The sequence below is a fragment of the Sphaerodactylus townsendi genome, linkage group LG03, assembly GCF_021028975.2.
Source record: "Sphaerodactylus townsendi isolate TG3544 linkage group LG03, MPM_Stown_v2.3, whole genome shotgun sequence".
NCBI classification, from domain to species: Eukaryota; Metazoa; Chordata; class Lepidosauria; order Squamata; family Sphaerodactylidae; genus Sphaerodactylus; species Sphaerodactylus townsendi.
In genome coordinates this window covers 72,457,673-72,484,849 of record NC_059427.1, presented here as the reverse complement: position 1 = coordinate 72,484,849, position 27,177 = coordinate 72,457,673, and the positions used below count along the sequence as shown (strand labels likewise).

The following is a 27,177-nucleotide window of genomic DNA, read 5'->3' as shown; positions in this document are numbered from 1 at the left end:
ATAACAGTGGGATTTTTCCTACCATTACAGGCCTTTTCAGGGTAGGGGAGGCTTATTCTGGATTAATCAACATAGAGATAAAATCTTGTACATGTGGCATCAATCAAAGCCGGTGTGCCTTGGATTCTCACGACCTGACAATGCTTCAGTAGGAGCCCTGGGATTAGCTCACTCCCGCCCTCTTATTTCCATGGTGACAGTAGCAGGAAGCAAATGACAAATTCTGACTTCATTTCTGCAGGCAGCCTGAGACTCCGGAGGAACTCTCTGCCCCCCTGCCGCCTGGCTGTATCTTTGTATTTGGGCAAGTCTCAGGAAAGGGGTAGTGGGGGGGGGGAGCTTTTCAGGGCAGACTGAACCAGGATAATCTAAATAACAGATTGAGAGCACCACACTTTTAGCAGCCTTAGAAAGCTGTGGGAAGTTGTGCAATCCCCTTCTTTACCACAGGCAGAGGGAAGGGACTGGGGGGATATCTGTGGAGTCCTTCAAGGTTGCAGAATAACTTGTCCTGCTGGCTGACTGGATGTTGAGGGCAACAGGGCTTCTGTTCCTTTGACAACTGTAAAAAGGAGAGAATGCTCAGCGTAACATAGATGTAGGCAGGCATGAACAGTCTCATGGGTCCAGAGATAATTTCCTTGGGAAGCTGTTCACTTGCCAGTTTCATTTTACAAAGCAAATGCTGACCAGGTGTAAAGCCAGAGCAGTTAGAAACAAGAGAGGGATAGGAAAGCTTACATGGTGCTAGACAGAAGCTCAACCATGCATTAGTCAGAGACGGTTCAGGGCTGTAATAGAGAAAGGAAACGCTTCTCTGCTGCCTCCCTGCACCTTCTTCCTTCTTCTCAGGGCTGAAGTCTGCCTACTACTGGAGTCTTCAATTACCGAATATGGTACCTTTCATAGTTTCTGAGGATTTATTACAGCTTAAAATACATGGCATACGAAAACACTGCTGCTGTGTGACCTTTCAAAAATCATGTCACAGGTGGCTAAACAGTGGTTCAAAATAATGCTACTACTACTTGCAGACTCTAGTGAGGTCGCCATGCTGTTAGTCTGTGGCAAAAGAAAAGAAAGAAAAAGAGGAGTCCCGTGGCACCTTAAAGACTAACTGACTGAACTAGACCAAAGCACAAACTATCATTGGCGAGAGCTCGTGCTTCAATAAATCAAGCAGTCTTTGAGGTACCACAAGATTTATTTCTGTTTTTAACTGTTTGCCATGGATTCACCTCATGCTAAACTTGTCTCCACACTTGTAGAAACCTCACAGTGCCATCCTAAGAACATATTTCTTAGGATGCTCACTGAATAGACCGGAGTAGGATGCTGAATAGACCTGCTAAGGATTGCAGAATCAGTTATGTTTCCGACATTCTGAGATTTGTGAACTGGGAACTTGTCATAGGTGATTCTCTTCTTTCCCCATATTGTCTTTCTTCAGTATTAACTATAGTCATGGCGATGCAACAGCACTTGCGTATAAGGGAACATCACCGCCGTCCTATCACAGCTCTTGGCTACCATGCAGCTCGGCGTGAGTGCCTCACTGGCTTCGAGGGTGAGAGAGTTGGAAAGGAACTTGATTTGTTCTGAGCGTTATGAAGATTAACTATATTCCAAAGCCATACCTACATATGGTCACAATCCGGGGTGGGTGGGTGGGCGGAGAGAGATATCTACATAGTAAAGCCACTGTTTGTATTCCCCTTAATAAAGCACAGATGCATTAAATATCCCCAGAGAAAATCATGAGGACCTATGAATAGCAAAAGCCCAACTCATCCATGTATTTTCAGTGTATGTTTAACAAGCAGGATTCCACATCCAAATGCTCCTTCTGGGGGCATGCTTCAGCTCATCTGAGAACGCCATGTTAGCCTAGTATCTGGGTTAGTCAAAACCTGGTAATCTTTTCCTGCAGAATTTTTCCATCTATAATGGAAGCAAATGTACCGTGGCTTTTCCTAACATGGTTCTCAGGCAAACCTTGTGTCATTCTTTCTTGCTATAATAGATGGAGTGATAAAGTGGTGGGACATGGAGAATGGCCGCATGTCCTTGTGCACCAAAGAGCATGCTGGCCGGGTCACACAGTTCCTGTCCTGGATACAGGCACGTCTCCTCTTCTCTGCCTCCAATGATAGCTCTGTGATCGTGTGGGCTCCAGGAGGCACAGTCCTTGACCGAATTCAGGTAGGAACTCCCTCCTTATTATAGCCCAAGACCAATGACAACTCACTAGAAGGTATATGTCATCATGTAGCACTGCATCACATATCCTTCAGTGGCAATGCCAGACCCTTTTCTGTCGCATAATGGGAAATTTGAATATTGCCTGTGATTATAATTTGGAGCCCCTCAATCGGCAGTGAGATGTTGATTCTGCACAACAAACTCAGCATTGGATGGCCTTGTGTGCCTTACCAGTCCAACTCCATGAATATATATATAAGGAAGGGCTCATCCCTAAGAGTTCTGAGGGGCATTGACTAGGTGCCAACATTGCTCATCCTGGTCCCTGGAATCCCTGCTTTGTGCTTGCTGTGCTTTACCTCATCTCTTTCTCTCCAGCTAGGCTACCCCATCTTTACCTTGGCAATTAGCCTGTCTCGCCACCTACTGCTGTGTGGGAGCAAGGGACGCCTGGTGGCCTTCCCCTTAGATGAAACGAGAAAGTCTGGGCATGTTGTCAACCTGAGCCAGAGCTTTTCAGACCAGACACACACAGACATTGTATCCTGTATTGCCTGCTTAGACAACCACATATATACTGCAGGGTGAGTTCCGAGGTGAGGGTGAAGACTTTCATTCCATCTGTTCATGGGCTCTAACACCAGATCTCTGTCAAATGTCAATGAAGGTTGCTGCCATTGGCTAGATACCAGCTGATGTTGATGCTTTGTTAGTTCTGACATTTTTAACCACTTATGTCATGCTGAGCATTACCACAGCCTTGAACAGCACTAGAAGGGAATGACTGGTTTGGGAAAAGACTACGCTTAATGTGGCTCCCCAGATGGCTCTGAGGTAAAATGCGGTGAGTCATGTGGCTTTCCTGCTAACTGGAAGGATCTGCAGTTCCCTTTTGCAAGGGAGATCTTGCTCATAATGGCCCCACTTCAGACAGAGGTTGAAATTCAGCCTACTGAGACTAGCATCTCCTTTAGTAGATCAGTTCTCCATTTCTTTTCCCAGGTATGACAAGAGGCTGCTGATCTTTGACACATACCAGTCTCCAAGCAGGAAAGGCCTAACAACTAAGCACTGCATCTCACGTGCCCACAGGGCAGCCATCACCCATCTGCTGCTAGTACGCCAGCAAGAAACCACACGGTACAAGCTCAGTGGGAAATGAAGGATAAATGGAACAGGTGGTGTCTCAGAAAGGGAATCTGCCAAGAGGTGTTTGAATGAGGGGAAGTATCTAGATCTTCCCCAGGACAGAAAGGAACAGTGAAGAGTACCTATTTAGTCACCAGCAGATACCCTGTGAAAGGGAATTTCCACTGCCGAAGGATAGTTATAGATTGCACTTTCTGCACCCTAGGCTGTGATCACTCATATTAGTGTAAAACCAGACTAATGGGGAAGTGCACAAAGTCTGATTACTGCTATCCAAACCACATATCCATGATTGATCTTGCATCTGAAGGATGTGCGTGCTAACACTGATGTTACCTATGGACTGCAAAAGTCATAGACACACTGAATGAACATTTAACTCATTTTGAAAGTGCTGAGCAGACACCCTGTTTTCATATGGACATTCATTCTTGCCTATTAAGTGAAGTGTTGGAAGTAGTCCACATAGAAAACTTTGTCTTTGTCTTAATGGGATACAAAAATGTAGAGCTAGAGGAAGGATGGTGCTTACCACAAAGAAGAAGTGGAAAGGCCTGAATATCAGTGGAATTACTGCCAGGGTGGGAGCTAATAGAGGAGACCTTTTGATATAGCCAAGGCTGAAGCGGTTTCTATAATATAGTGGAAAGACAGAATTGGGTATATGTGGGGTGTAGCTTGGGAAACCCAATTACTGCTCAATAAATACTTTCCCCTCTGCTTCATGGTTGATTGCTGCTTCACTAAACCCCTGCTCTGTGATCAATTTTGCAGGGTGCTCTCAGGTTCCTTTGACCAGATGGTTGGCATCTGGTCCCAGGATGGTCAGCTAATCCATCGCCTCGGCCCCTTCACCGGGAACATTACTGCACTATGCTATGTGGCAACTGTTGGCATAGTCTGGATTGCCAGTGGCACATCCCAGCCCACGCTTTATGAGCCCCAATCTGGGGAGATAGTAAGTGACTCAGCAGGGTGTTTTTCTCTATTGATACAGCCCACCTCAAAATCTCTACTCCATAATGATCAACAAACTTGCTGTTATAAGGTGCCCTCTGCTGGCATCGTGTGGTCATTTCAGTCTTAATTAAAAGTACACATTAAGATTATATATAGTAGCGATGATCAGTTTTCTTATCTGCTAAAGTGGCAGTCAGACTGAAAAGCAAGAATAGCCAGACTTTGCCATGCAGTACCTTGCAACCACCCATATTTTCTCCCCTGGCTTGGGTAACAGTGGCCTACACGGGTGCTTTCAGCAGGAAAATGACAGGGGGAAAGAGGCTTAGGGAGAACACCCACCCACATCCTGCCATGCCATTCTACTCTTTGAAAAGGCAGCTTCAGCAGCAACATAGTTTGAGGAAAGCCATGAAAGTGGGAGCCTTTCTGACCTTCTCAGGCAGGCTGTTCCAAAAGGTGAGGGGCATCCCAGAGGAGCATGTGTGCCAGCAGTTGTAGGTTTTGCCTATTTACGGGTTAGCACCTGCAGAAAACCATGATCCAACGTGCAAATCTGTCACGGTGGACCACAACAGGAGATGCAGTCTTATATATATGAGGTTCCGAGGCTATGAAGGGCTCTGTGTGTGCTAGCTAATACTTTGAATTGAACCTAGTCACTTTTGGGCATCCTGCAGGATGGGAGTATATGCATTCTTCTTCCCGCTCCTGATAATAGATGAACTGTGGCATTCTGTACCAGGTGAGGTTTCAGAACTGACTTTGAGGGAAGACCAGCGTACAATATCTCAGTCTAGTAATTTGTCAAAATGTAATAGTTTGTACCAAGTGATTGCTCAAGGATCAGTGACCTGCAGAAAGCTGCTACCTGGGATGATTTTTCTTTAAAGGGTGCCCATTCTAAATTGGCTTTAACCACACAGAAATTCTTTATTCTCAGCTGAAAATGACCTAAGTTACAAAGCCAAGTCTTTTTGTTATAACAAACCAATGAATAAATAATATTACGTACATAACAAAAACACCATACACATCTATTTTACATTAAAAAATTGTTCCAGTCCTCTTAAATATCACGTATTAGACAGAAGAAAGATTTAATTTGGTCTTTTCAAATAATCTCCCTAGTTGTATTTTCCCATTCTAAGCACAACTAAATTTACAACTCTTATTGCATGGATGCTTCAATATTATATTTCTTAGTTTTCAAGTTGCTCCCTAAATATATTCAAAACTAGTGGTACCCGGCCACGCATTGCTATGGGTTATTGTGGTGAAATGGGAAAGGAACAGTAGCAGCAAATCAATTGCAGAGGCCAGCAGTACGTGCTCATGGAAACGCGCAGCCTGATACTGTGCGATGTCATTGATGTGTATGACCGCATTCCTTGGGGGGTAATGGAAAGGCACCCCTCCCACACATCTAGGCTGGCTGGTCATGATCCTTTACCTGGGAGTAAGTTTGGTTGGTGGCAATGGGTGTCACTTCTGAGTAAACCCTCTGAGGGGCGCGACGCAGCCATTCAAAGTATGTCATGGTTGCTTTACTGAGCTTACTCCTAAGTAACGCGTGCCTGGTTTTCTGAACTGTAACCGCAGTATTCAGGGAATGTAGGCTGGCTGGCCCCTCCCTCCCGTCCCTTGCATGCCACCCATTCTAAGGCTGACAGTTAAACACAGGCAGCTTCATGTCCTTCACCATGGAGTGCCAGGAAAAGGTGTTTTACCTGGGCCAGGTATGAAATTTCAGGTATGTTAACATCTACAAACACTCTTGCCTGGCTGACTGCAGTGGCTGGAAATTTTCAGAGGAATTGGCCCAGCAGTTCCTGTGCTAGACCATCAGGAACAAACTCACGGTTTGATTTTTATATACATAGATGGAATTTCCTCACTTTTGCATGATTAGCACTTCAGAAGCGAACCACTGCTGAATTTTCTGTGATTTAACATTGCTGTGAACCTACTATGACAACAGTAATTCACAGCTCTATCAAGAGTTCTGTCATGTACTATAGGAGGCAGAGCAGACTGGATTGGTTCCTCTTTCCATTATGACTTTGCCTGACTCCCAAGTAAAGATGGCTCTTGTGGACCATTCCACAGTGTAAGACAGAAATAGAGAGCAAGAGATGCTAAAGCTTTAGATTCTCTGTATTGACCTGTTTTCAGGTTTCACAATTCATATCTACATTTCGAGGCCAGCAGATGGAAGGGCTTGTTCTTCAGCAGCTTTTCAGCCTGCCAGACTCAAGGCATGTCATTGGTGAGTATCTCAGAAGGATGCCTCCCTTGGCATCTGCAGTACAAGACCCTCCTTGGCCTCCTCCTAGTCCCTAGCCTAGTGTGTGGATTCTGAAAGTGAATTCACCATCCTTTCTTATTGGTAGGCCATGTCTTTGTGTGTAGCGTGGAGGTCATAAGAGCTCAGTGAGAAAGACTGGTACAAAAGGGATGCATGGGAAAAGATAAATTGGCTGATTAAGACTGAGGCTACAGAAGGTGGGGAAAGGGTGCTTAAGCCTTCCCCGCACACCATTTTCCCTATCAGAGATAGTCCTTGGAATGTACTATTTACCCTATTGGAGAAACTACATGTATTGATGGGCTATATCAGGGGTCTGCAACCTACAGCTCCAGTGTCGTATGCGGCTCTTTCGTCCTTGTAGTGCGGCTCCGGGTGGCTTGGGTCCTCTCAGCGTCCTTCGGAGAGTAGCCCTAAGGGTTAATGGGAAAGAGTCCCCATTCCTAGAGAGGCACAGCCCAAGGCGGCTATCCCAAGCCACTTTCAGCTTCCCTGCCCAGCTGCCTGGTTGGCTGATGCCGGTGATGACGGCGCGGGGGGGGGGGGGCAGAGCATTGCTGGTGGATCCTCTTGAATAGGTGAGCGGCGAAGAGCAGGAAATAGGAGGGAGTTGCAGGACCACAGATTTTCAGCGCAATGCTAACCTCAGTCTGCCACCCTTGGATGGGGGATCAGGGGTCGACCCTGCTTTGGGTGGCCTCATTTTCCCCTCCCCAAGTCCTTCTTGAGGGGCGGGACCACATGGGGGACCCCAGTAGCACCACCTTGGGTTGCAGATCCCCCAGCAGCCCCGCTGAGCTCCAGGGGCTTTCCTGACGGATGGCAGCCTGGCTGAGTCCAGGTGAGAAAGACGATGTCAGGTTTTAAAGGAGTTATTACTTGCAGCCCTGCAAGGTTGCACTCATTGGGGCTGTTTGATGGGGAGGCGGGGTGGGTGGGAAGTGTTTGCTTCTGCATTGCCAAGGAGGGCAGAAGCGCATGGGGAAAGCCTTGCACGTGGATCTTGGAAGGTTTACTTCAGAGTAAGCCAGTGGAGGGTAAACTTGTAGATCGTGGAAGGGAGGAAGGCCAGGATCATCCTCAGCCATGGTTGTCACAGGTTGCCAACTCCTGGCAGGTAAATCCCCGGACATTTGGAGGTAGATTCTCAGAAACTGTGGCTTTTGGGACCAGGGCGGAGGCCATGTTCAGTGAGGAATATGGCTGTTGAGTCCACCCTCCATGGCAGACATTTTCTCGGGGGGGGGGGGAGAAGTTCAGCCCCCCCAGAAGTTGACAGCCCCATTAAAGGCACCAATTTTGATCCACCATCCAAGTGGAATTTGAGGGGGTTCTTTTGGAAGGGGGCATAATCAGTGTTTTTCAACACAAGAAAAGAGAAATGTGTGAAATGGGGGTTCTATTGCTGGTCATTTGAATCATGTACAAAACAACAGGCTTTTTACACACACACCCCTCCTTTTGCTTTGATGGGTAAAAATGGGCCCCAAAGAAGGGAACTTCTCCCTGCATGAGAATATACAGTGTTATCTTCATTTTAGATGTCAAAAAGTATTTGCGGCTCCAAGTGTTTTCTTTTCCGTGGAAAATGGGTCTAAATGGCTCTTTGGTTGTTAAACGTTGCTGACCCTTGGGCTATATGCATAACGTTGCCATATACCCTCCCACAGTAGATGAATTCCTGCCTCTGTTGCCTGCACTCAGTACGGTGAGCAGAAGAAAATTTCAGGGACAGGGTATTTACTATAGAGTTTCGGGAAATTCATAGAGAAGGGTGAGCGACAGCATCAGTGATGTGTCTATCCTCAACAGCTCCCAGGGTTTGTGGAGGGAGACCTTACAGCCCATGCATGTTTTCCAAAAAGATTACATAGTGACTTCCTGGGAGTATTTCAAGTCAGGAAATTGTCATGAGGGGAAGAAGACTTACTTCCCCATGCACCACAGTCCAGGTCAAAACTCTTGATGGTCTTCCTTCATTGCTTAGCTTCCAAGATGGGACAAGATCAAGCTATACCATGCTGCCTTCTTTCCCACAGTCTTTAGTAACCCAAACAAAAGCCACTAATCTTGTTTCAAGGAAAAACAAACAAAAGACCTTAAAACCCCCATGCTAATCTAAAATTCTGATTTAAATTCTGTGTTCTGCTGAACAATAAGATGTTTACCTTCTTTTAGGTTCTGCAAAACCCCAGCAAACTCTGGTCTGGAGGTACAGTGAGTTGGGATGCCTGACGGTGCTGCCTTGCAAACACGCCTCAGAGTGCCTTGCTTATGGTAAGGGGGCCAAGGATATCACAAGCTGCGTCAGCCCCGCATCATCCCTGGATGGGTCAGGGAAATATAATAAGCTCCATCAGTTGAGGGGTACGTCTGCAGTAGCTGAAAGCCAGGAGAAGCTTATTTGGCAGGGCCGTGCCAGCTGCTGACCAGAGCCAAGTCTGCACTTTGTGAATCGCGGAATAATCTCTTTGATGAGTTTCTCCAAGCCCTTGTGTTACTGCTGTTTCTCAGGTAACAATAAGTTATTCCAGCTCAGCAACGTATTGAGGCTCAGGGAGCCGGTGTTTCTTCAAGGCAAAGTATTTTATTTGGAAGTGGTGGTGACAGCTCGGGCAGGAGAATCGCGCTCTCGTAGCCAAGCGCAAGAACTTTTATACACAAAACATCAAAGAGGGCAAAGGGGCAGGTGAAGGGGGCAGGTAGGGGGCAGGTCCCCTACCGAACACCAATAAAGAAACATCAATACAAAAGACAGATACAATTTCAACTTTTGTGAATGGGATCACGAAATCCCACTGTCAAGCGTCTTCCCGTGAGATCTTGCAATGGTGCTGAAAGGAGAGCGGAGAAGGTCCATTCAGAGAATCTGGGTGGGCTTGCTACCGCACCCAGTTATCTGCTTTATCAGATGGCTGTTTACTTGAGTTATGACCTGAGGCTCCCGCGCCTCAGTCCCGTAACAGAAGAGAGTTTAAACAGTCCAATGACGATCCCGACACGTTCTCCAACAGCTGGGACCTCTGGGCGCTATCATCAACTCGATTTGCAAAACCAAAGAGGGTCTTTGTTTCAGCTGGAAAGTCGGCTGGGTGTTGGCTCGAACTGAATTCCACAACTTCCTTGTGCCTCTAATATTCACCATTCTAAGCCATTACATTTTTCCAATACAGTTTACCTAAAATGACATTTTACTTGACTTAACCAAGGCTAAACTTAAGCAGGGCATACTAAACCTAATACAAGAAGCATAATACATATTTAACAGAGCAGATCAGGGGACAAAACCTATTTGGGAACATCAATAAAATGGGCTACACTGGTCTCTGCGTCTTGACTTGGAGCCAGTGTAGTCAGGTAACTTGACTCAGGAAAATATTTTGGCTATTTTCCTGGGCGGTATCACTTGGTTGACCTTCTGAATGTATCTCCTCTAGCTAAAAAGGAGCCTGTTCTGCTCTTCAGTGGAGACAGCAGGGGGATACTGCAGAAATGGGAGAGGAGCTACATATCACCTTTGATCTACAGGTAATTTTTTATCTATTCTGTCCACAGTCCAAAAAGAGCTGCCAATCTCTCACAATGACTGCAAAGAGAGGCATGTCAATTTGCTGTACAAGTATCTTTTATCTGCATGTGAAATTACACAGATCTCTTCCTACATCTTATCTACTAAAGATGGTTCCTTCTGTCCAGGGGCGTTATTTACAGGAAATGGTCCTCAGGGCAAACACTGAAATTGCCCCCTCCCGCACCCCAACACTGCAGCTTTGCCAGGGCCAAGGGAGGGGGGATCCAGCAGGGTGCCTGTAAAAATCAGGAGAGTTGTTCCCATCTCATAAGAACATAAGAACATAAGAACAAGCCAGCTGGATCAGACCAGAGTCCATCTAGTCCAGCTCTCTGCTACTCGCAGTGGCCCACCAGGTGCCTTTGGGAGTTCACATGTAGGATGTGAAAGCAATGGCCTTCTGTGGCTGTTGCTCCCGAGCACCTGGACTGTTAAGGCATTTGCAATCTCAGATCAAAGAGGATCAAGATTGGTAGCCATAAATCGACTTCTCCTCCATAAATCTGTCCAAGCCCCTTTTAAAGCTATCCAGGTTAGTGGCCATCACCACCTCCTGTGGCAGCATATTCCAAACACCAATCACACGCTATGAAGAAGTGTTTCCTTTATTAGTTCTAATTTTTCCCCCAGCATTTTCTCAATGAATGCCCCTGGTTCTAGTGACAGAGAAAAGAGAGAAAAATTTCTCTCTGTCAACATTTTCTACCCCATGCATAATTTTATAGACTTCAATCATATCCCCCCCTCAGACGCCTCCTCTCCAAACTAAAGAGTTCCAATCGCTGCAGCCTTTCCTCATAAGGAAGGTGCTCCAGTCCCTCAATCATCCTCGCTCTTCTCTGCACTTTTTTTCTATCTCTTCAATATCCTTTTTGAGATGTGGCTAATTGTGAACTGAACACAGTACTCCAAGTATGTCGCATCCACAGCTTTATATATAAGGGCATGACAATCTTTGCAGTTTTATTCTCAATTCCTTTCCTAATTATCCCCAGCATAGAGTTTGCCTTTTTCACAGCTGCCATAAATTGAGTTGACATTCCCATGGAACTATCAACTAAGACGCCCAAATCCCTTTCCTGGTCTGTGACTGATAGCACTGACCCCTGTAGCATGTATGTGAAGTTTGGATTTTTTGCCCCTATGTGCATCACTTTGCATTTTGCTACATTGAACTGCATTTGCCATTTCTGAGCCCACTCACCTAATTTATCAAGGTCCTTTGGAGCTCCTCAAGAATCCTTTGTGGTTCTCACCACCCTACATAATTTGGTATCATCTGCAAACTTGGCCACCACGCTTACCCACCTACTTCCAGGTCATTTATGAATAGGTTAAAGAGCACTGGTCCCACACGGATCCCTTGGGGACACCACTCCTTACATCTCTCCATTGTGAGAATTTCCCATTTACACCCACTCTTGCTTCCTGTTTCTCAACCAGTTTTTAATCCATAGGAGGTAATCCATAGGAGGACTTCCCTCTTATTCCTTCATTGCTGAGTTTTCTCAATAGTCTCTGGTGAGGAACTTTGTCAAAAGCCTTTTGGAAATCCAAGTAGACAATGTCCACTGGTTCCCCTTATCCACATGCCTGTTTACATCCCTCAAAGAACTCTAGTAAGTTTGTAAGACAGGATTTCTGCAAAAGCCATGCTGACTTTTCTCAGCAGGTCTCTGCTTTTCTACATGTTTTATAATTTTATCTTTAATGACAGATTCTACTAATTTACCAGGAACAGATGTCAAAACTGACTGGCCTGTAATTTCCCTCGTCCCCCCCCTAGATCCTTTCTTTTTAAAAGATTGGTGTGACATTGGCCATCTTCCAGTCTTCAGGGATGGAGCCTGATTTCAAGGATAAGTTGCATATTAAAGTGAGAAGATCAGCACTTACAAGCTTGAGCTCTTTAAGAACTCTTTGGGTGAATGCAATCTGGGCCAGGGGATTTGGTAACATTTAGTTTATCAATGGCTGCCAGAACTTCTTCCCTTTGTCTACCACTATCTTTGTTAGTTCCCTCGGATCTTCTACTTCCTAAGAAGCTTCTGGTCTCAGGTGCAGGAATTTTCTCACCTCCTCTCCTTTGGGTGAAGAAGACAGATGCAAAAGAATTCATTCAGCTTTTCTGCAATCTCCTCTGTCATCTCTTTTTTAGCACACCCTTTGTTCCTTTGTCATCTAACGGGCCTACCGCCTCCCTTTGCTGGCTTCCTGCTTTTGATGTACTTTGAAGAACTGTTTGTTGCTGGTTTTGATGTTCACAGCCATGTGTTCCTCATAACTTTTTGCCTGCCCTTGGCTACAGCTAACTTGCTTCTCTTTGCCACCATTGTGTGTTCTCTGGTATTCCTTATCAGTTAAGTTGGACTTCCCATTTTCTAAAAGACATCTTTTTTTTTCCTAATAATTCCTCAACGCCCCTTTTGTTAACCATGGTGGCTTTTCTTGGACTGGGCTGCCTTTCCTAACTCAAGTGGAACACATTCTCCCAGCTGAGCTTTTTTGTGACTGTGTGTTCTTAAATAACCTCCAAGCATCTTGGACATTTTTTGACTCTCTCTTTGATTTTCTCCTTTCAGCTTCCTCAAGCAGACTATCCCTCTCATCTCTTTTGAGAAATTTCCTTTCTGAAGGCAAATGTAACTACATTAGTAGTTGTCACTTGTCTCAACATGCAGAGATACTGGAATCTGACAGCATTGTGGTCGCTGTTCCCTATCGGGCTCAACAACACTGACTTCCCCATCTCAGGTCCTGGGGTCCCTACATATAGAATTAGATCTAGGGATCACATCTCCCCTGGTTGGTTCTGTACAACCATCTGCTCTTAAGCCACAGTCATTTAGAAGGCATATCCAGGAATGTTCTCTCCTTACTATGACCTGAACATGCATTTTTCCAGTTTATATAAGGATAGTTAAAATCAAAATATTACTAATTTACATACATTTTTGCTTTTGTTGGCCTCTCTAATTTCTTTTTTTCCATCTCAGAATCCTCTGTGCTACTTTGGTCAGGGGACTATAATATATTCCTAATGTTAAACCATGCTTCACCCCTCTGGTATTGATATCCACAGTGCTTCTCTGTAGGGGAATCCTCAGCTCCACCTGCATTGTCTATTTTATGTGACACTATGCTCTCTTTGATGTAGAGGGCCACTCCACCCCCCCCAATACTCTTGTCCTATCCTTTCCTTCCTGTAGAGCCTGTAACCTGGGATAACAGCATCCCACTGGTTCTCCTCTCACCCCACCTCATGTCTCCTGTGGGATGCCCACTTAAGTATCAATGTCCTCCTTCAAAACTCTGTACTCCAGCTCCCCCATTTTAGGTCGAATGCTTCTACTATTAGCATAGAGACACTTGTATACTCTGTCTCTGTCCCTAACCTGGGATTTATGTGTTTTGCCCTCTAGCCTTTTGTAGACATCTATCACCTCTATCACATTGTTGTGCTCTTTTCTAACTTCTGTAAGTGTGGTTGATTTAAAAAAACCTCCTTCTCTGTCTGCATCCCCATGGACTCTGTATTCCGAACCGAAGTCACCTCAGCTCCTGTCGGCTTTCCCCCAGTATCTCCATAGGCACACACCCCTTTGCAAAGCTGGATCCTGATTTTGCAAAGTGGGGGTGGGGGTGGGAGCCTGGGAGGAGCCTGGGAATGAGAACAAAGCCAGGAAACTAAGTTAAACATAATTAAGCTTAAAGCAAATTCTTTGGGCTTCTTATTCTGTGGTGGTGCTGGTGGTGGTGGTGGTGGGGCGGGGCGGGGCGGGGCGGGGGGAGGAACTGGCCCACATTTCTCTCCCCCACAGCCCCACCACCACTGCCAAAGAAGCCTAAAGAGTTTGCTTTAAATTTAATTATGTTTAACTTAGTTCCAGGCAAGTGGCCAGGATGAAATTGGGGATAGGGACAAGGCTAGGAAGGGAGCCGTTCCCTGGCCTCGCCCCTGCTCCCAGTCTCTTCCAAGCCACTTGCCTGGAACTAAGTTAAAAGCAATCAAGTCAAGTTAAAGGAATTTTGGCTGTAGCAGCGGGGGGCGGGGGGCCCCACAGCCAGTGCATCCCAGGCAACTGGCACCCAGGGCAAGAGCCCTGGCTTGCCCCACCCACATTATACCCCTGCTTCTATGTTTAGAACAGTCTGGGAAGTGAAAGCAGGTCTAACCAATTTGGTGCCTAGATAAAGGGTGTGTGCTAGTTTGAAGACTAGTGGGGAAAGTTAACTAATGCTGCTTTCTAATTTACATTGATTAATTTACAATTGATTATTGGAGCACCTTCCTTATGCGGAGAGGCTGCAGCATTTGGGACTCTTTAGTTTGGAGAGGAGGCGTCTGAGGGGGGATATGATTGAAGTCTATAAAATTATGCATGGGGTAGAAAATATTGACAGAGAGAAATTTTTCTCTCTTTCTCACAATACTAGAACCAGGGGCCATACATTGAAAATGCTGGGGGGAAGAATTAGGACTAATAAAAGGAAACACTTCTTCACACAATGTGTGATTGGTGTTTGGAATATGCTGCCACAGGAGGTGGTGATGGCCACTAACCTGGATAGCTTTAAAAAGGGCTTGGACAGATTTATGGAGGAGAAGTCGATCTATGGCTCCCAATCTTGATCCTCCTTGATCTGAGATTGCAAATGCCTTAGCAGACCAGGTGCTCAGGAGCAGCAGCAGCAGCAGAAGGCCATTGCTTTCACATCCTGCACGTGAGCTCCCAAAGGCACCTGGTGGGCCACTGCAAGTAGCAGAGTGCTGGACTAGATGGACTCTGGTCTGATCCAGCAGGCTAGTTCTTATGTTCTTATGGTCCTGCCTTTAGCTTAGGATCTTTGGCCCTGCAAGAGACAGAACGTTAGGAGTGCCATGATAGGAGTGGAATCTCCCTTTTCAGCTCTCACTAGGATCTCTAAAAGGTTTTTCTTTCCCACCATCTGCCTCTGTGCTGACCTGTTCAGTAGAACTATCCAAAAGTCAGCTGTCAAATAAGACTTGCTTTCCTCTTCACCTTTACTACTCTCCTCTTCCTCCTTGTTGCCTTCCACTATCACCCCTTGCCATGCCACCAAGACTTCCTTCCACCTGCCCCCTGCTACTTCCCCTGTTGTTATATAACCATCCTATTTCAAGCCTTTGGAAGCTCACAGTCCTCTCACCTATGGCCAATCAATGCCCTGCTCCATCCTCTCCGCAGTAATCTATCACCAGCCTAGCCCTCCCCATTCATTACCTTTCATTTAGCATGGAGTCCTTCCACATCAGTGAGGCGCATTTGGAGCGACGAGGCCCCTTTGCACAGCAGACGGTGAAGAGCTGTAAGGAAGAGCCACAACCCCACCTGTGTTCCTCTCGAAAATGGGGAAAGGCCTATAGTGGTCACCAGAGTGGCTATAGCGCATTCCGGACAACAGCCAAGGACACACAAAAAGAAGGCATAGGCTTCACGAGGTAAATACAAATGGGTACTCTCCGGGAATATGAGTTGCAGCAGGAGGTCAGCCAGGCCATTTTCACCAATTGGTTTATTTATTTCCTCTTGCATTTAGCTAACGGATTTTCAAAGAGACAGTAAGAAGAGATAATAGTCTCATATGCTAGGCCATGCATGTAGGAGGGTCAGTGTGGTATAGTGGTTAGAGTGGAAGACCTGGAGAAACCAAGTTCAAATCCCCCCTTAGCCGTGAAGGTTCCTGGGCAATCTTGGGCCAGCTACTTAGCCTAAAGTACCTCACAGGGCTGTGAGGATAAAATGGAGGAGAGCCATATATGCTACCCTGAGCTCCATATAGGAAGGGGGAGGCTACAATTGTGCTTAATTGATAGATAGGACTGGACTTGGCATTCGGAAGATGATTCTTGCCAAAAGGAATGAGAGAACACGCTGGATGGATCTAGCAGTTGCAGCCTCAGAACTGCCCAGCATATGCAGGAGAGATTAAAGTGGTGTTTTGTCATCAAGTTAGTGTGAACAGAAACCAGAAGGGCTCCATCAATCACAGCAAAAAAAAAAAGGCTGAAGAGCCATTGGTGCAGTTGAAGCATGATATTTTACTGTACAAGTAAACAATTATCTACGCAACGCTTTCTCAGGGGGATCTGCTAGTCTTTCAGCAAGAATTTTTTACTTGAACTATAAAATTTTACTTGTACTGAGCCCTATTGGGAAAGGCCGGGCAGGATATAAAACTAAAAAATAAAATAAATAAATAAATAAAATGTAATTCTTAATTTGCACCAATGTCTCTCTGGCCTATTTTTGGTCAAAGAAATTATGGATGAGCATTTGAGTAGGATGCTGCCACAATAATAAAACCCTGGACCTTTGGCAGGGCCATTTTTGCTGAGGAGCTGGACATTCTGATGGTGTCAGCAAATAATGGAAACATTTACCTCTGGGAGTTTGAGAGCTTCAACTCACCTAGTCAGGTGAGAACAAAATTTTACCCTAAAAAATTCCAGTGATTGGAAGGAGGAAGGCAAATGTTTTCTCCTTGTAGGTCATCTGCAGGGAGAGAGTGGCAGTTACTGACAGGAAGTATATGCCAGCCATTCACATGCATTTAATTGAAGGATTTAAGAAAGTACCAGCAGACACTGAGCTATGGTGTGGCATGGTAGGCTAGTCCATTCCTAGCAAAGGTCCGTGCTTGGGAAACTTCATTCTCTCTTCCACCATTAGTAACCTGGGACAATCTTGAATGATAAGGAGGAAAGGCAACATCAGAAGTCATGTAATGCTTTGGTATTTAGGTCAAACAAAAGGTCACAAAACTGTGTGGAAGCTTTTGAGGTCCCCACAAAACTTCAACAGGGTGGGAGAAAAAGATGTTCAGCGCATGGTGGAAATCCCCAGTATAGAGCTTCTAGACTAGAGTCTTGATGGATTACAGATTGTATTACAGACTAAATTGAATTGCATTATGTTGAATAGAAAAACAGGTTATACGCAGGCATATTTTTCTGCATGCAGGTTGTTTTTCTGCATGTTATCTTTAGTTTAATAGTTGAAGCTTAGCCTAGTGAGGCATTTGTTATGTTGTATGAAATTCTTCATTAAGGTCTTTTTAATTGCAACTTAATTTTGACCAAAGTCATCACGGCTGAATTTGTAATTGTCTGTCAGTGTTGCCAGCACTTTATCACCTATTTGGTGTCCAGTCATACCTTCAGGGTATGTAGCAGGTATCAACTGTTAAATTGTCATGACTGTTCTCAAAGGTATTTCTCCGGGATGCAGTAGTTTTATGAGGGTGCTGATAATTCTCAGGGTTCTTGGGATGTGAGTCAGAGTTAAGCATTTATATTTGTAGGATAGATTTGTCTTAAGAACCTAGTGCTCAAAGATGCCTTGCAGAAGAAGATTTAAGCGACTCCCTTAAGTGTTTGTGGTCCCCCCCCTTGCATGCTGTAATGATGATGTCTTTACAGGGTCAAGATTCTGGAGCAGCACCAGCCTGTGCCCAAGATGAGATGGCTCAGGAGTCTTCAAGAGAGTGTGTAGCAGGTGAACAAAGTGGTTTGACTGGGTTGGCTAAGGATACTTTTGCAGGGGTAAAGTCACCTCAGCTCTATCCAGGGGACTTTACTGGCTACTTAAAGAGCTTTGCTGCCTCCCCTATCCCATGACTACCTCACTTGACAATTTTTCTCTGAATAGGTTTTGCCTGTAGAACTGTGCTGTGTGGGCATACAGGCATGGTAACAGCACTCACGTTGGTAGACAGTGACAGCACCATTTGCTCCCCCTACCTTGTAAGTGAACAAGAGGACAAATTTTTAGGGATGCCAGGAGACAATTCCATTTCTGTCCTTGGGCAGAAGTAATAGACGGGAGAGTGCAAATTGAAGGCCCCACGCACAGGGACAGCCTTCATAATCCATGTTGTGGACAGAGGATGTGGGTGGGCAAGATAAACAGCTTTGGGGAGGGAAGGCAATGCTGAAAGGCAGCCTCACCTTGTTGCTTTTCATTGTAGCTCAGTGGGGGATGGGATGGAAAGCTGTGTCTCTGGGATCTGCAGAACCGCTCCTTGCAACATGAGTTTTCTAGCATACCTGGGAACAGTGGGCCCATCCTTGACATGGCCTACTCCCCAAAGAGGTGGGTGAGTCTTTCTGCCTCTGACGTGGCACAGCTGCAGAGTGCTCATGAGCTGTAGTTTTATCCTTTGAAGGCCCCTAGTGAGAATATAACAAAATCTGCCTCTTGGCTCAGGGGTAATATCAAGCTCAAAAACCTCTATTGTTGGGTTTGGGCTTAGGACTTTTCGCCTCCATTACCATTCTTACATCCACAATCCACACTCTCCTGACCCTATCAGGAGAGAATTTGCTTTGTCTTCTAGCACTGGCAGAATTTTTATCTGTGCTTTCAATCCTTACTGTGCCAATCTGATACTCCTGGCTGAACTTGGGCACCAAGTTAGTGTTGTAGCCTTGGTCTGGCATCCATTAGAGGACAAGTGGGTCAGCGGTTCTGAAGATGGCTGCATTCGACTCTGGGTAAGGGCTTCATCAAATAGAGGCTTCATCACATTTTTCATATGCTGAGTATGTGTGTGGAGTAGAGAGTTGGGCCAGGATTGCAAAGACCTGGTTTCCAACTGCCTCTCAGCCATGATGCTCTTTGGGCCATTCTCTGTTAGCTTAACCTATTTGACAGGATAAAATGAAGAAAGGAATTTACATTTATGCTACTCTGAGCATCTTGGAAGAAAGGCAGTATAAAAGTGTAATAGATACTGCTAAGCTGTCTGGGAAGTAAGAAAATAATTTTTCCTCAACCACTGATAAACTGGGATGAATTCCTGACCATATTTGGCTGAATCTGAGGTGTAGTAAGTAGGTCTGTCACAGAACAGTTAGAAAAACAATGTCTGGAACAGATTGTTACAAAGGTCCTTGCTCGGAACTGACTAGAAAGTATTGCTTGCTAGTGGTATGGATGATAGAAGTTCTGTCTATGGTGCATACAGAGTGAAGATGGAGGATGCTGCATGAAGGAGCTGAGAACCCCCAGAGGCATCACCTGCCTTGGCATTGATCAGGTCAATGGCTGCATTGTTGCAGGGGTCCATGACACCATCAGGTAAACAATTCAACTGGGGAAGGGAGGTTGAGAGGACAGGAGATCTGTGTACGGGTTTATGGCTCTGTGCTCTTTCTTTTGCAGGGTTTATGACACTAAGTCTGGGGTGCAAGTACAAAGTCACACAGGGCATCAAGACTCCATCAAGGGCCTCATCCATGTCCCAGAAATGGAACAGGTAAAAGGGACAGTGGCACCACCCTGTATGGAAAAAGATCAGTGAATATGAGGTTGGGAGTTTTATCATTATTAGCACAGAGGACTGTTTAAAAGTAGTTGCCCTGACCACATTCAGGCCAAGTGGTGTGCTCAGTCTGTATCTATCAGTCCCCTCCCCCATCAGAGGGCTGGGTGCAAGTTGGTATTTCATTGCAAAGTGAGGTCATGCCCACTTTACTGAGTATAGTTGCACTGGCACAAGATCATCCTACACCAAACTATTCCAGTATAAACAGAGATATTTTTTCATGCTGCCACTCCAGTCCTTTCACAACCAAGGTGATAATGCAGACATGGGTCACACTTAACTGATCATTTTCTGTTTTCTGGGTTGGTTGTCAGTTGTGGCCTTCTGGGGAGGAAACATTTCTGTTGCCCACCCTAGTCTGTATCTAAGCTGCTACAGCTGGTTCATGCTTTTTTCTTTAAAAATATACCCTAGGAAACCAAGAATGTGCCCAAGAACTTTCCATGGCTGGTGGGAGCATTCCCAGTGTGTTGCATGAATGCATCCAGTCTTTGAAAGAAACTATATGCCTAGACCCTTGATTTTATCACCTCTCTGTTTCTCTGCAGTATGTGTCAGTCTCACTGGATGGCACAGTGTGCATGTGGAAGGCCTATCATCAGGGGGACTAGCCAATCACCTTCATCAGCTGGTGACATATTCTCATGCTGCATATTAGCACACCTGGTCGTTGGAAGTGCCCACTTTGTTACTACACCAGAAAGCTCAAAAATATATGAGCAGTCTGTGCAAAATGTTCAGAAACTAAGAAATATCTGGGTGTCCAGATATTTCAGTGTCCTTTCCAGTGGTCAATGGTGTGGTTTGTTTGCTGTGATGCTTTCAAAAGTGTGGCTTCTTTACTTTGATGCTTCTGCATAGCTACTAGCCCCTGTCCATCTGCCTCTCCTTCCTTTTTCTGAAAGCTATATTTTATGAAAATCCAAACTTTGGAGCGAGAACAATTTATACATACTGAATAGTTTCAGCAAGTGTTTCTGCTGCTTGTTTATTCAGCCTATGAGTGGCCAGAGTATGCTGCCAGGTGCCTCCCTGAAGAAACTAGCAGGTTAGAGTTGCCAACCTATAGATGGCGTCTGTCATTGTCTCAGAATTACAACTGATGTCTATCGATAGAGATCAGTTGTCCTGGAGAAAATGGCAGTTTTGGAGGGTGGACTCTGTGGCATCACATCCTTACCCAACCGACAACTGCACCCTTCCCAGGCACCACTTCCAAATCTCCAGTAATGTATGTGAAATGAAAGCTGGAAAGAGAAGACCCAATGGAAGAAAGGACCACACTCAGAGTGGTCTCCTGGCATCGACCACAGCCCAGACCTTTTCTTTACAGTTCCTAATCCATGGAATGGGCTCCCTGAAGAAGTATGGGGAACCCACTGATTGCATCTTTAAACAGTGATGCAAAGCTTTCTTCTTTGTCAAGATTTCTGGGAAAGGAGCAGCAGACATTTATTGAGGAGGGAGAGGAGTATCTGAGGTTTTAACTTGTAATTTGGTTACAAGTTAAAACCGGAGTATTTGGTTTTAACTTGTAATTTGTTCATTATTGCATGTATGACTCACTGAACCAAGAAAAAAGGTGGAATATAAATATTTTAATAATTAATAAATACATTTCCTCTGGCAAAGGAAGAGAAAAAAAATCTGGAATTGGCTGGCAGAAAAATTACCTGGGCAAGTGCTCTTGGTTTTGTACTGATGTTATTCTGCCTCAGATGCTGTGTGTCCAATTGTATAACTGCAAATAAACAGTATTAGATATAACTCTTCAAGTCTTTGCCAATTTCTTTCAAAAGGAAATTGATCCTTTAATGCTGCCCTCAAACTACTTGGAAAGCATGAAACCATATATTCTGATCACCAGACATTAAATATTTCGCTGTAGGGTTTCTAATGAAGAGGGAAACAGTCTGTTCACCAGAAGTTCAGGATGTCATCCAAAGAATTGCTTTGTAACTGTCGGGGCGGGGGGGGGGGGGCGGGCTGAACAGAATAGCTCTGAAGAACCAGACCTACATGCACATGAAAGATGTAGGCATGTTATAACAACACCTTTCCCTGAGATATGGAATGTCTGAAATGTTTGCAGCTGAAAGCTACAGAGTATGTGACTGTGGTAACTATAGTTTGGAAATTGTTTATGACTCTTTCAAATATTACTATGCTTGCCTCCAAAGTATCCCTGGGATAGCACAGGCCAGCCCTGCTGTTATCAGATCTCGCAGGCTAAGTAGGGTTGGCCCCGATTACCATTTGGATGGGAGACCACCGAGGACGTCCACTGTTGCTTTGCAGGGGCAAACTACCTCCCAATGACTCTTGCCTTGAAAACTCTATATAAATCAGCTTTGAGTTACTGGCAAAAAAGTGCGTCTTTGTAGAATCATATGTCAATCTGTCCTTGGGCTGCATGAAATAGGTGCTGTTACTAATGCCTATTGAAAGCACACCATCTTTGATTAGGCAGTGATAAAAGCTTCATGACCAAACTAAAAACTGTGTTGTGGCAGACAAAGCTAAAGAGAGGGCAGTTCTCTCTGTGAAGCCTATTTTAGTTCCCTCTTGGTTGCCAGGCAGTGGTATAAATAGCGGAAAACATCTTGTGTGTGACAGAATGGGCCCTGGGTGGGTTGAATAGGCAAAATTGGCATTTATAAACACACAGGCCTGAGAAGCAAAGGCAGAAAGAGCTTTACACTCTTTCCCAAAGCGTCATTGTGTGAATGTGTTGCAGCAGAAACAAAGATTAACCATTTATTGTGGCATGCACTTTCAAGGATCAAATGCATGAAGTATGTTCTCAGTTGCCTCCCCCTCTCTCTCATACACACACATTTGAAGGGGAATTTATGCGTATAGTTTTTTTAAAAGGATTTATTCAATATATATGTATTATTTTTTTCATTAAGCAGTTCTTTTTACCTTAATAGAAACCTTCTCCTAAGAATATGATGCCCTAGTGAGTGAGAGAGTTTACTTTTTCTTATCTTTCCTAGCAACTACTCTGCAGTTGCAGTTATTTTCCTTGCTTTGTTATGGTTAGTGCCCATTTTATCTTGTTTCTTCATTAAAGGATGTCTTCTTTTCAGGCATCTGTGCTGTTTATGAAGATGCCAAAACCCCACTGGGCTGAGTTTTGGGAGGGATGAGACTTCTTTCACTGATATGCTCATCTTGATTAATGGTTATTGGTTATATATAAACTGGCAGGAAAGTTCACTGCCGGGGAGGTGCAATGGGCTCTAGCAAAGGATCTAAGAGGAAGCATCTCCCCCGCAGTGGGCTTTACTGGGGTTGGAGCTGCACTCTTCCTCGTGGTGCACCACTTATCTGGGTATGGTTCTGTGGCTCGGAGGTGGGAGAGGTGTGACTTGGGATGGGGGGAAGTTGAGGATAGGGGGAGGGTAGAGAAGATTGGCTTGGGGTGGGGGAAGGCAGAAAGGTGAGGGTTGGGTGGGGGAAGGGTGGCAAGGTAAGCGTTGGAGTCGGGGTTGAAAGGTATGGCTAGGGGTGGAGGAGGGTTGGATAGTGTGGAAGGAAGGTTGGATGGTTAGTTTTGGGGTGGGGGAGGGTGTCAAGGTGAAGCTTGGGTGGGGGGAGAATTGGGATTAAATTAAAGGTAAGACTTGGGATAGGAGAGGGTTGGGAGGTGAGGCTTGGAGTGGGGGAAGGATTGATAGGTGAATATTAGAGTGGGAAGGGTTGAAAGATTAGCATTGGAATGGGAGAGGATGGCAAAGTGTGGCCTGGGGTGGGGTGAGGGTTGGAAGGGGTGACTAGGGGTGGATGGAGGGTTGGAAGGTATGGTAGCAAGGTGGGAGGGTGGAATGTGGATGATTGGGTTGGGGGGGCTGCTTCGCCACCCGCCCTAGATGGTTGGGGAGACAGGAGGCCAGCTGTTCTGTGCAACCGCTGCTCTGTGTCAGGACGATGCCCAATCAAATGTCAGGACGATGCCCACCAACGAGAGAGCAGGACTTTGTGAGTCCTGCTCCCTCATTTGTGGAGGGTTCATCTTTCCAACATTCTATTCCTTAGCATTTTACTGTTTAGGATATACATAACTAGTCCCTATGTCATCATGACGTCAGAATTTCTGTAATTCCCTAAATTGTTCTTTGAATCTTTGCAACTGCTGTGGATTCCTTTGGGGTATCAGGTATTTGCCTTAATGCATCAATAAATTCTTTTTCTAGATGGAAGACTTGGCACCCGCTTATTATAACTGAGCTCAGGCTGCCTTTGCTTCATTAATTTTTCCCAATCATTTACAAGGTCATAGAAAAGCATACACTGTGAACAGTGGAGTCAGAAGACAATAACATGGAAGAGTGCAACATATTATATTTCTTTGTAAAGCTCAGTCTGATTACCTCTGCTGTGAACATTCACTATGCTTACCTTGAAAACATCTGAGCTTTGTTTAAAATGTAATAGTGTGTCTTTTGCATTTCTTTACTTCCAACCCCACTGTTTACAGTTTTTCCTCTAAGCCCATGAATACGTCTTTTCTAACTAAGGGCACACTTAATGCATCTGATTAAATAAATTGTCACAAAAGTTTACAGCACAATAAAGTTATTAACTGCAAGACTCACTGCAGGACTGAAAAGCTGAAAATAGCTCTGCAAGACTGAAAAAAGCTCTGGCCTTAAGCTACATAGATACCATTGTGTTATTGTTTGAGAACTATTTATTTATTTTATTCTTTACCTAATTTGTATCCCACCACTCTGCCTTCACCAGGGTCACCAAAGCAGCTTATAAATTAAAACATAATTAATAAAATCACATTTTAAAACCATTAAAAACCCTGAATCACTGGAACAATCAAATCAGAGCTAAAATAAATACCAAGTATAACAACAGCTATTACAATATTGTGTAAGAAGGAGAGATCACTGAGGCAATGCCAAACAAAATAAAAATGCTTCACTTGCTGGAGGTGTTGGAAATTGAAGTGTGCAAAGAAACTGAGGGAAGCAGTCAACTAGATTGGGCTGTAAGGTTAGTGACTGCTCTGTCCTATTGTATCACCTCTTGTCTGTCATCAGATTGATATTTTCAGATTTAATATCCTGCTTCTTCTCGGACATTAAGTAGACACCTTCTTCCCTAGCTGGCAAGGTAGCTGCATACTATCTCTGTCCTCTCCTTTTGTATCTGAAATGTCATTCTCTAATAAAAATTTAACGTTTATCCATTCAGTCAGTGTGTTGCTGCTTCTGTGTGCACTAATCTGCCAGCATTATTGGTTATGTGGCCCAGGATCAATTACACTGATTGAAAAGTTTGCCCTGAAGCTCTGAACAGCAAGTGGACAAAGACAAAAGACGGCCTCGACTCGTGATGATGGCTGCGGGCTCCAACCTGAACCATTAACAGAGTTGAACTTTCGCATGTGGCAATGACGAGTGAAAGGGATGTTTCAACAGGAAATGTTATGGAGATTTCTTTCAACTGACAAACCATCTCAGCAGGCCCAGCAAGCAGTGTGGGATGACAAAAGGACCAAGCCAGAAATATTATAGTTTCAACTCTATTTGATGTCTTGCTAATGAAAGTAGATGATTTTGAAAAAGCCAAAGAAATTTGGGATGAGTTGGGGAAGAACTCCGCACACGCAAAATAATGCATTTTCAAACCACTTTCACAACTGTTTGCAAGTGGATTTTGCTATTCCGCACAGCTCCAAAGAGCACTGAAAGCAGTTTGAAAGTGCATTATTCTGCATGTGCGGAATGAGCCAAAGTGTTGGGGAAAAGAAATCAAAGAAGATAGTAATTGGGGGAAAAATCAAAGTGTGGAGGAAAAGAAATCAAAGGGGACAGTGATGTTCCTCCAGCGAGAATTGTTTACAAAGCGATTGCTCATGGAGGGTATTTTGAATCAAAATTTAAACAAAATGCTAAAATTGGTTGGTCAGCTCAAAATGGGCGGGAAGACTTTGGATTATGATAATGTAATATTACTGTTGCTGATTTTACTTCCCAAGAGTTATGACAACAGAGCAAGGAACATCTACTTTTGGCAAAAGGTATTAAAGAATTAAAAGAGGAGCATATCTGGAGAGAGTTTATTCAGGGCACAAGTAATTTACAAGCCTTGACCATACCAGACAAAAGGCAGTTAACATGCCATGCTTGTGGAAAGATTGGTCACTTTGCAACTGAATCCAAACATAAACAAGGAGACCACATTGATGGTCAGTGAGGATTGACAGGCGAGCACAATGAAAGGATGACTGTATCACCTTGATTTATATGTGGAGAAAGCAAATATTGTTCAAAACTGTGCTCAGAGACAATGCATACATTTTTGGCACAGGCACTTTGGACACCAAGATGTTGCTGCAATTAAACAAATTGAAAGCCAGGATTTAACTAAGAATATGCAGATTGTTGAGTGCACTCAGCAGAAAGAGAGGTGTGAAACTTGCATATAAGGAAATGGCCTGAAACTGTCTTTTGTAACTGGTAGTGGTGGGTTTTCCAGGCTGTGTGGCCATGGTCTGGTGGATCTTGTTCCTAATGTTTCGCCTGCATCTGTGGCTGGCATCTTCAGAGGTGTATCGCAGAGTGAAGTCTGTTACATACTGTGTCTTTTGTAAAATTCTCCAGCAGAGGGAGCACTCAGCCTCCTCTGGAATTTATACATAGTGATGACTGTGTACCATTTAAAATGCCAAGGCCATCTAGGAGCAGGTATTTGCTAATCTTTACAGTATATCTTGAAAAATAATTTATAACCTATTTCCTCCTACACAAAAGCCAAGTGCTGGACAAATATAAGGCTTATTATACTGCACTGGTTAATAACCAATTCCAGAAAGTCCCATTGGCCATCTGCATAGACAATGGTGGTGACTATGTTGGGAATGAAATTAATGCTTAGGCTCAGTATGGAATAGAGTACCAGTGTCTTACTACCCTAAGATGAATGGTTGTGGCAAAAGGGAAAATAGATTACTGACTGAGATGGTTAGATGCATGTTGCATGAGGCAGCATTGCCAGAAAAGTACTGGGCAGAAGCTATTAATACAAAACAGACTGCCCACAAAGGGTGCAAGTAGCTGCATGCCATATGAACTTTGGTATGGGCACAAAGACCATGTGAGCCATTTGAGAGCTTTTAGATCAAAGCATATGTTTGCATTCCTCGGGAAGAGCGCTCCAAGATGGATGAACAATGGGTGCCAAAAGAGGCAAGAGCAGAAGAGGAGAGGGATGCCCTGGGCACTTTCTCCTCATGGCCCCTCAAAAGTAGGAGCCAGCCCTGATTTGACTAACACTGCTCTGCTGACCCTGCTGTCCTAACAGGTTAAGAACACTGCTGAGAAGCGCTTACTTTATCCAAGCAGTAAATAGGAAGCAATGGTCACAATTAAGAGGCAGAAGCTGAAGCAACAGAAACACAACCAGCTCAAAGAGAGCAGGTAGTCTAATAGTACATGCACCAAACTGTTTGGGGAGAAAGTCAGATGCCATTCATTTTTATTGGTAGCTTTATATGGTTACCCCCAATTGTTGATTTTATACTACATGTAGACACCATACCAGAGAGAAATAATAGAAATTATCTCTTCTATATGGAAATTGGAACTGCCAAGTAAGGAAATCTCACAAATTGCAA

The 27,177-nt window shown here is 44.6% G+C and overlaps 2 protein-coding genes across 2 annotated transcripts; both read left to right on the top strand.

Annotated features, from left to right (window-relative positions):
* The first annotated feature begins 1,464 nt into the window (after positions 1-1,464).
* On the top strand, positions 1,465-18,032 carry LOC125427799. Its single transcript, XM_048487354.1, has 12 exons — positions 1,465-1,567; positions 2,024-2,202; positions 2,581-2,786; positions 3,205-3,342; positions 4,126-4,309; positions 6,487-6,580; positions 8,798-8,896; positions 10,057-10,147; positions 15,448-15,654; positions 16,536-16,632; positions 17,635-17,710; positions 17,864-18,032. Exons 1-12 carry the CDS (start codon positions 1,465-1,467, stop codon positions 18,028-18,030), a joined length of 1,641 nt encoding a protein of 546 aa, XP_048343311.1. The 3' UTR covers positions 18,031-18,032.
* A 164-nt stretch (positions 18,033-18,196) lies between these two features.
* On the top strand, positions 18,197-21,308 carry LOC125429754 (flowering time control protein FY-like). Its single transcript, XM_048491154.1, has 5 exons — positions 18,197-18,307; positions 18,528-18,708; positions 19,182-19,294; positions 19,379-19,472; positions 20,090-21,308. Exons 1-5 carry the CDS (start codon positions 18,288-18,290, stop codon positions 20,150-20,152), a joined length of 471 nt encoding a protein of 156 aa, XP_048347111.1. The 5' UTR covers positions 18,197-18,287; the 3' UTR covers positions 20,153-21,308.
* The last annotated feature ends 5,869 nt before the right edge of the window (positions 21,309-27,177 follow it).

Coding starts and splice junctions, on each gene's coding strand:
- LOC125427799 (XM_048487354.1), top strand. CDS start 1,465: ATGGCGATGCAACAGCACTTGCGTATAAGGGAACATCACCGCCGTCCT. Junction 6,581..8,797: donor AGACTCAAGGCATGTCATTG/GTGAGTATCTCA, acceptor ACCTTCTTTTAG/GTTCTGCAAAACCCCAGCAA. Junction 10,148..15,447: donor ATATCACCTTTGATCTACAG/GTAATTTTTTAT, acceptor CCTTTCATTTAG/CATGGAGTCCTTCCACATCA.
- LOC125429754 (XM_048491154.1), top strand. CDS start 18,288: ATGGCCTACTCCCCAAAGAG. Junction 19,295..19,378: donor GGGGTCCATGACACCATCAG/GTAAACAATTCA, acceptor TTTCTTTTGCAG/GGTTTATGACACTAAGTCTG. Junction 19,473..20,089: donor ATGTCCCAGAAATGGAACAG/GTAAAAGGGACA, acceptor GTTTCTCTGCAG/TATGTGTCAGTCTCACTGGA.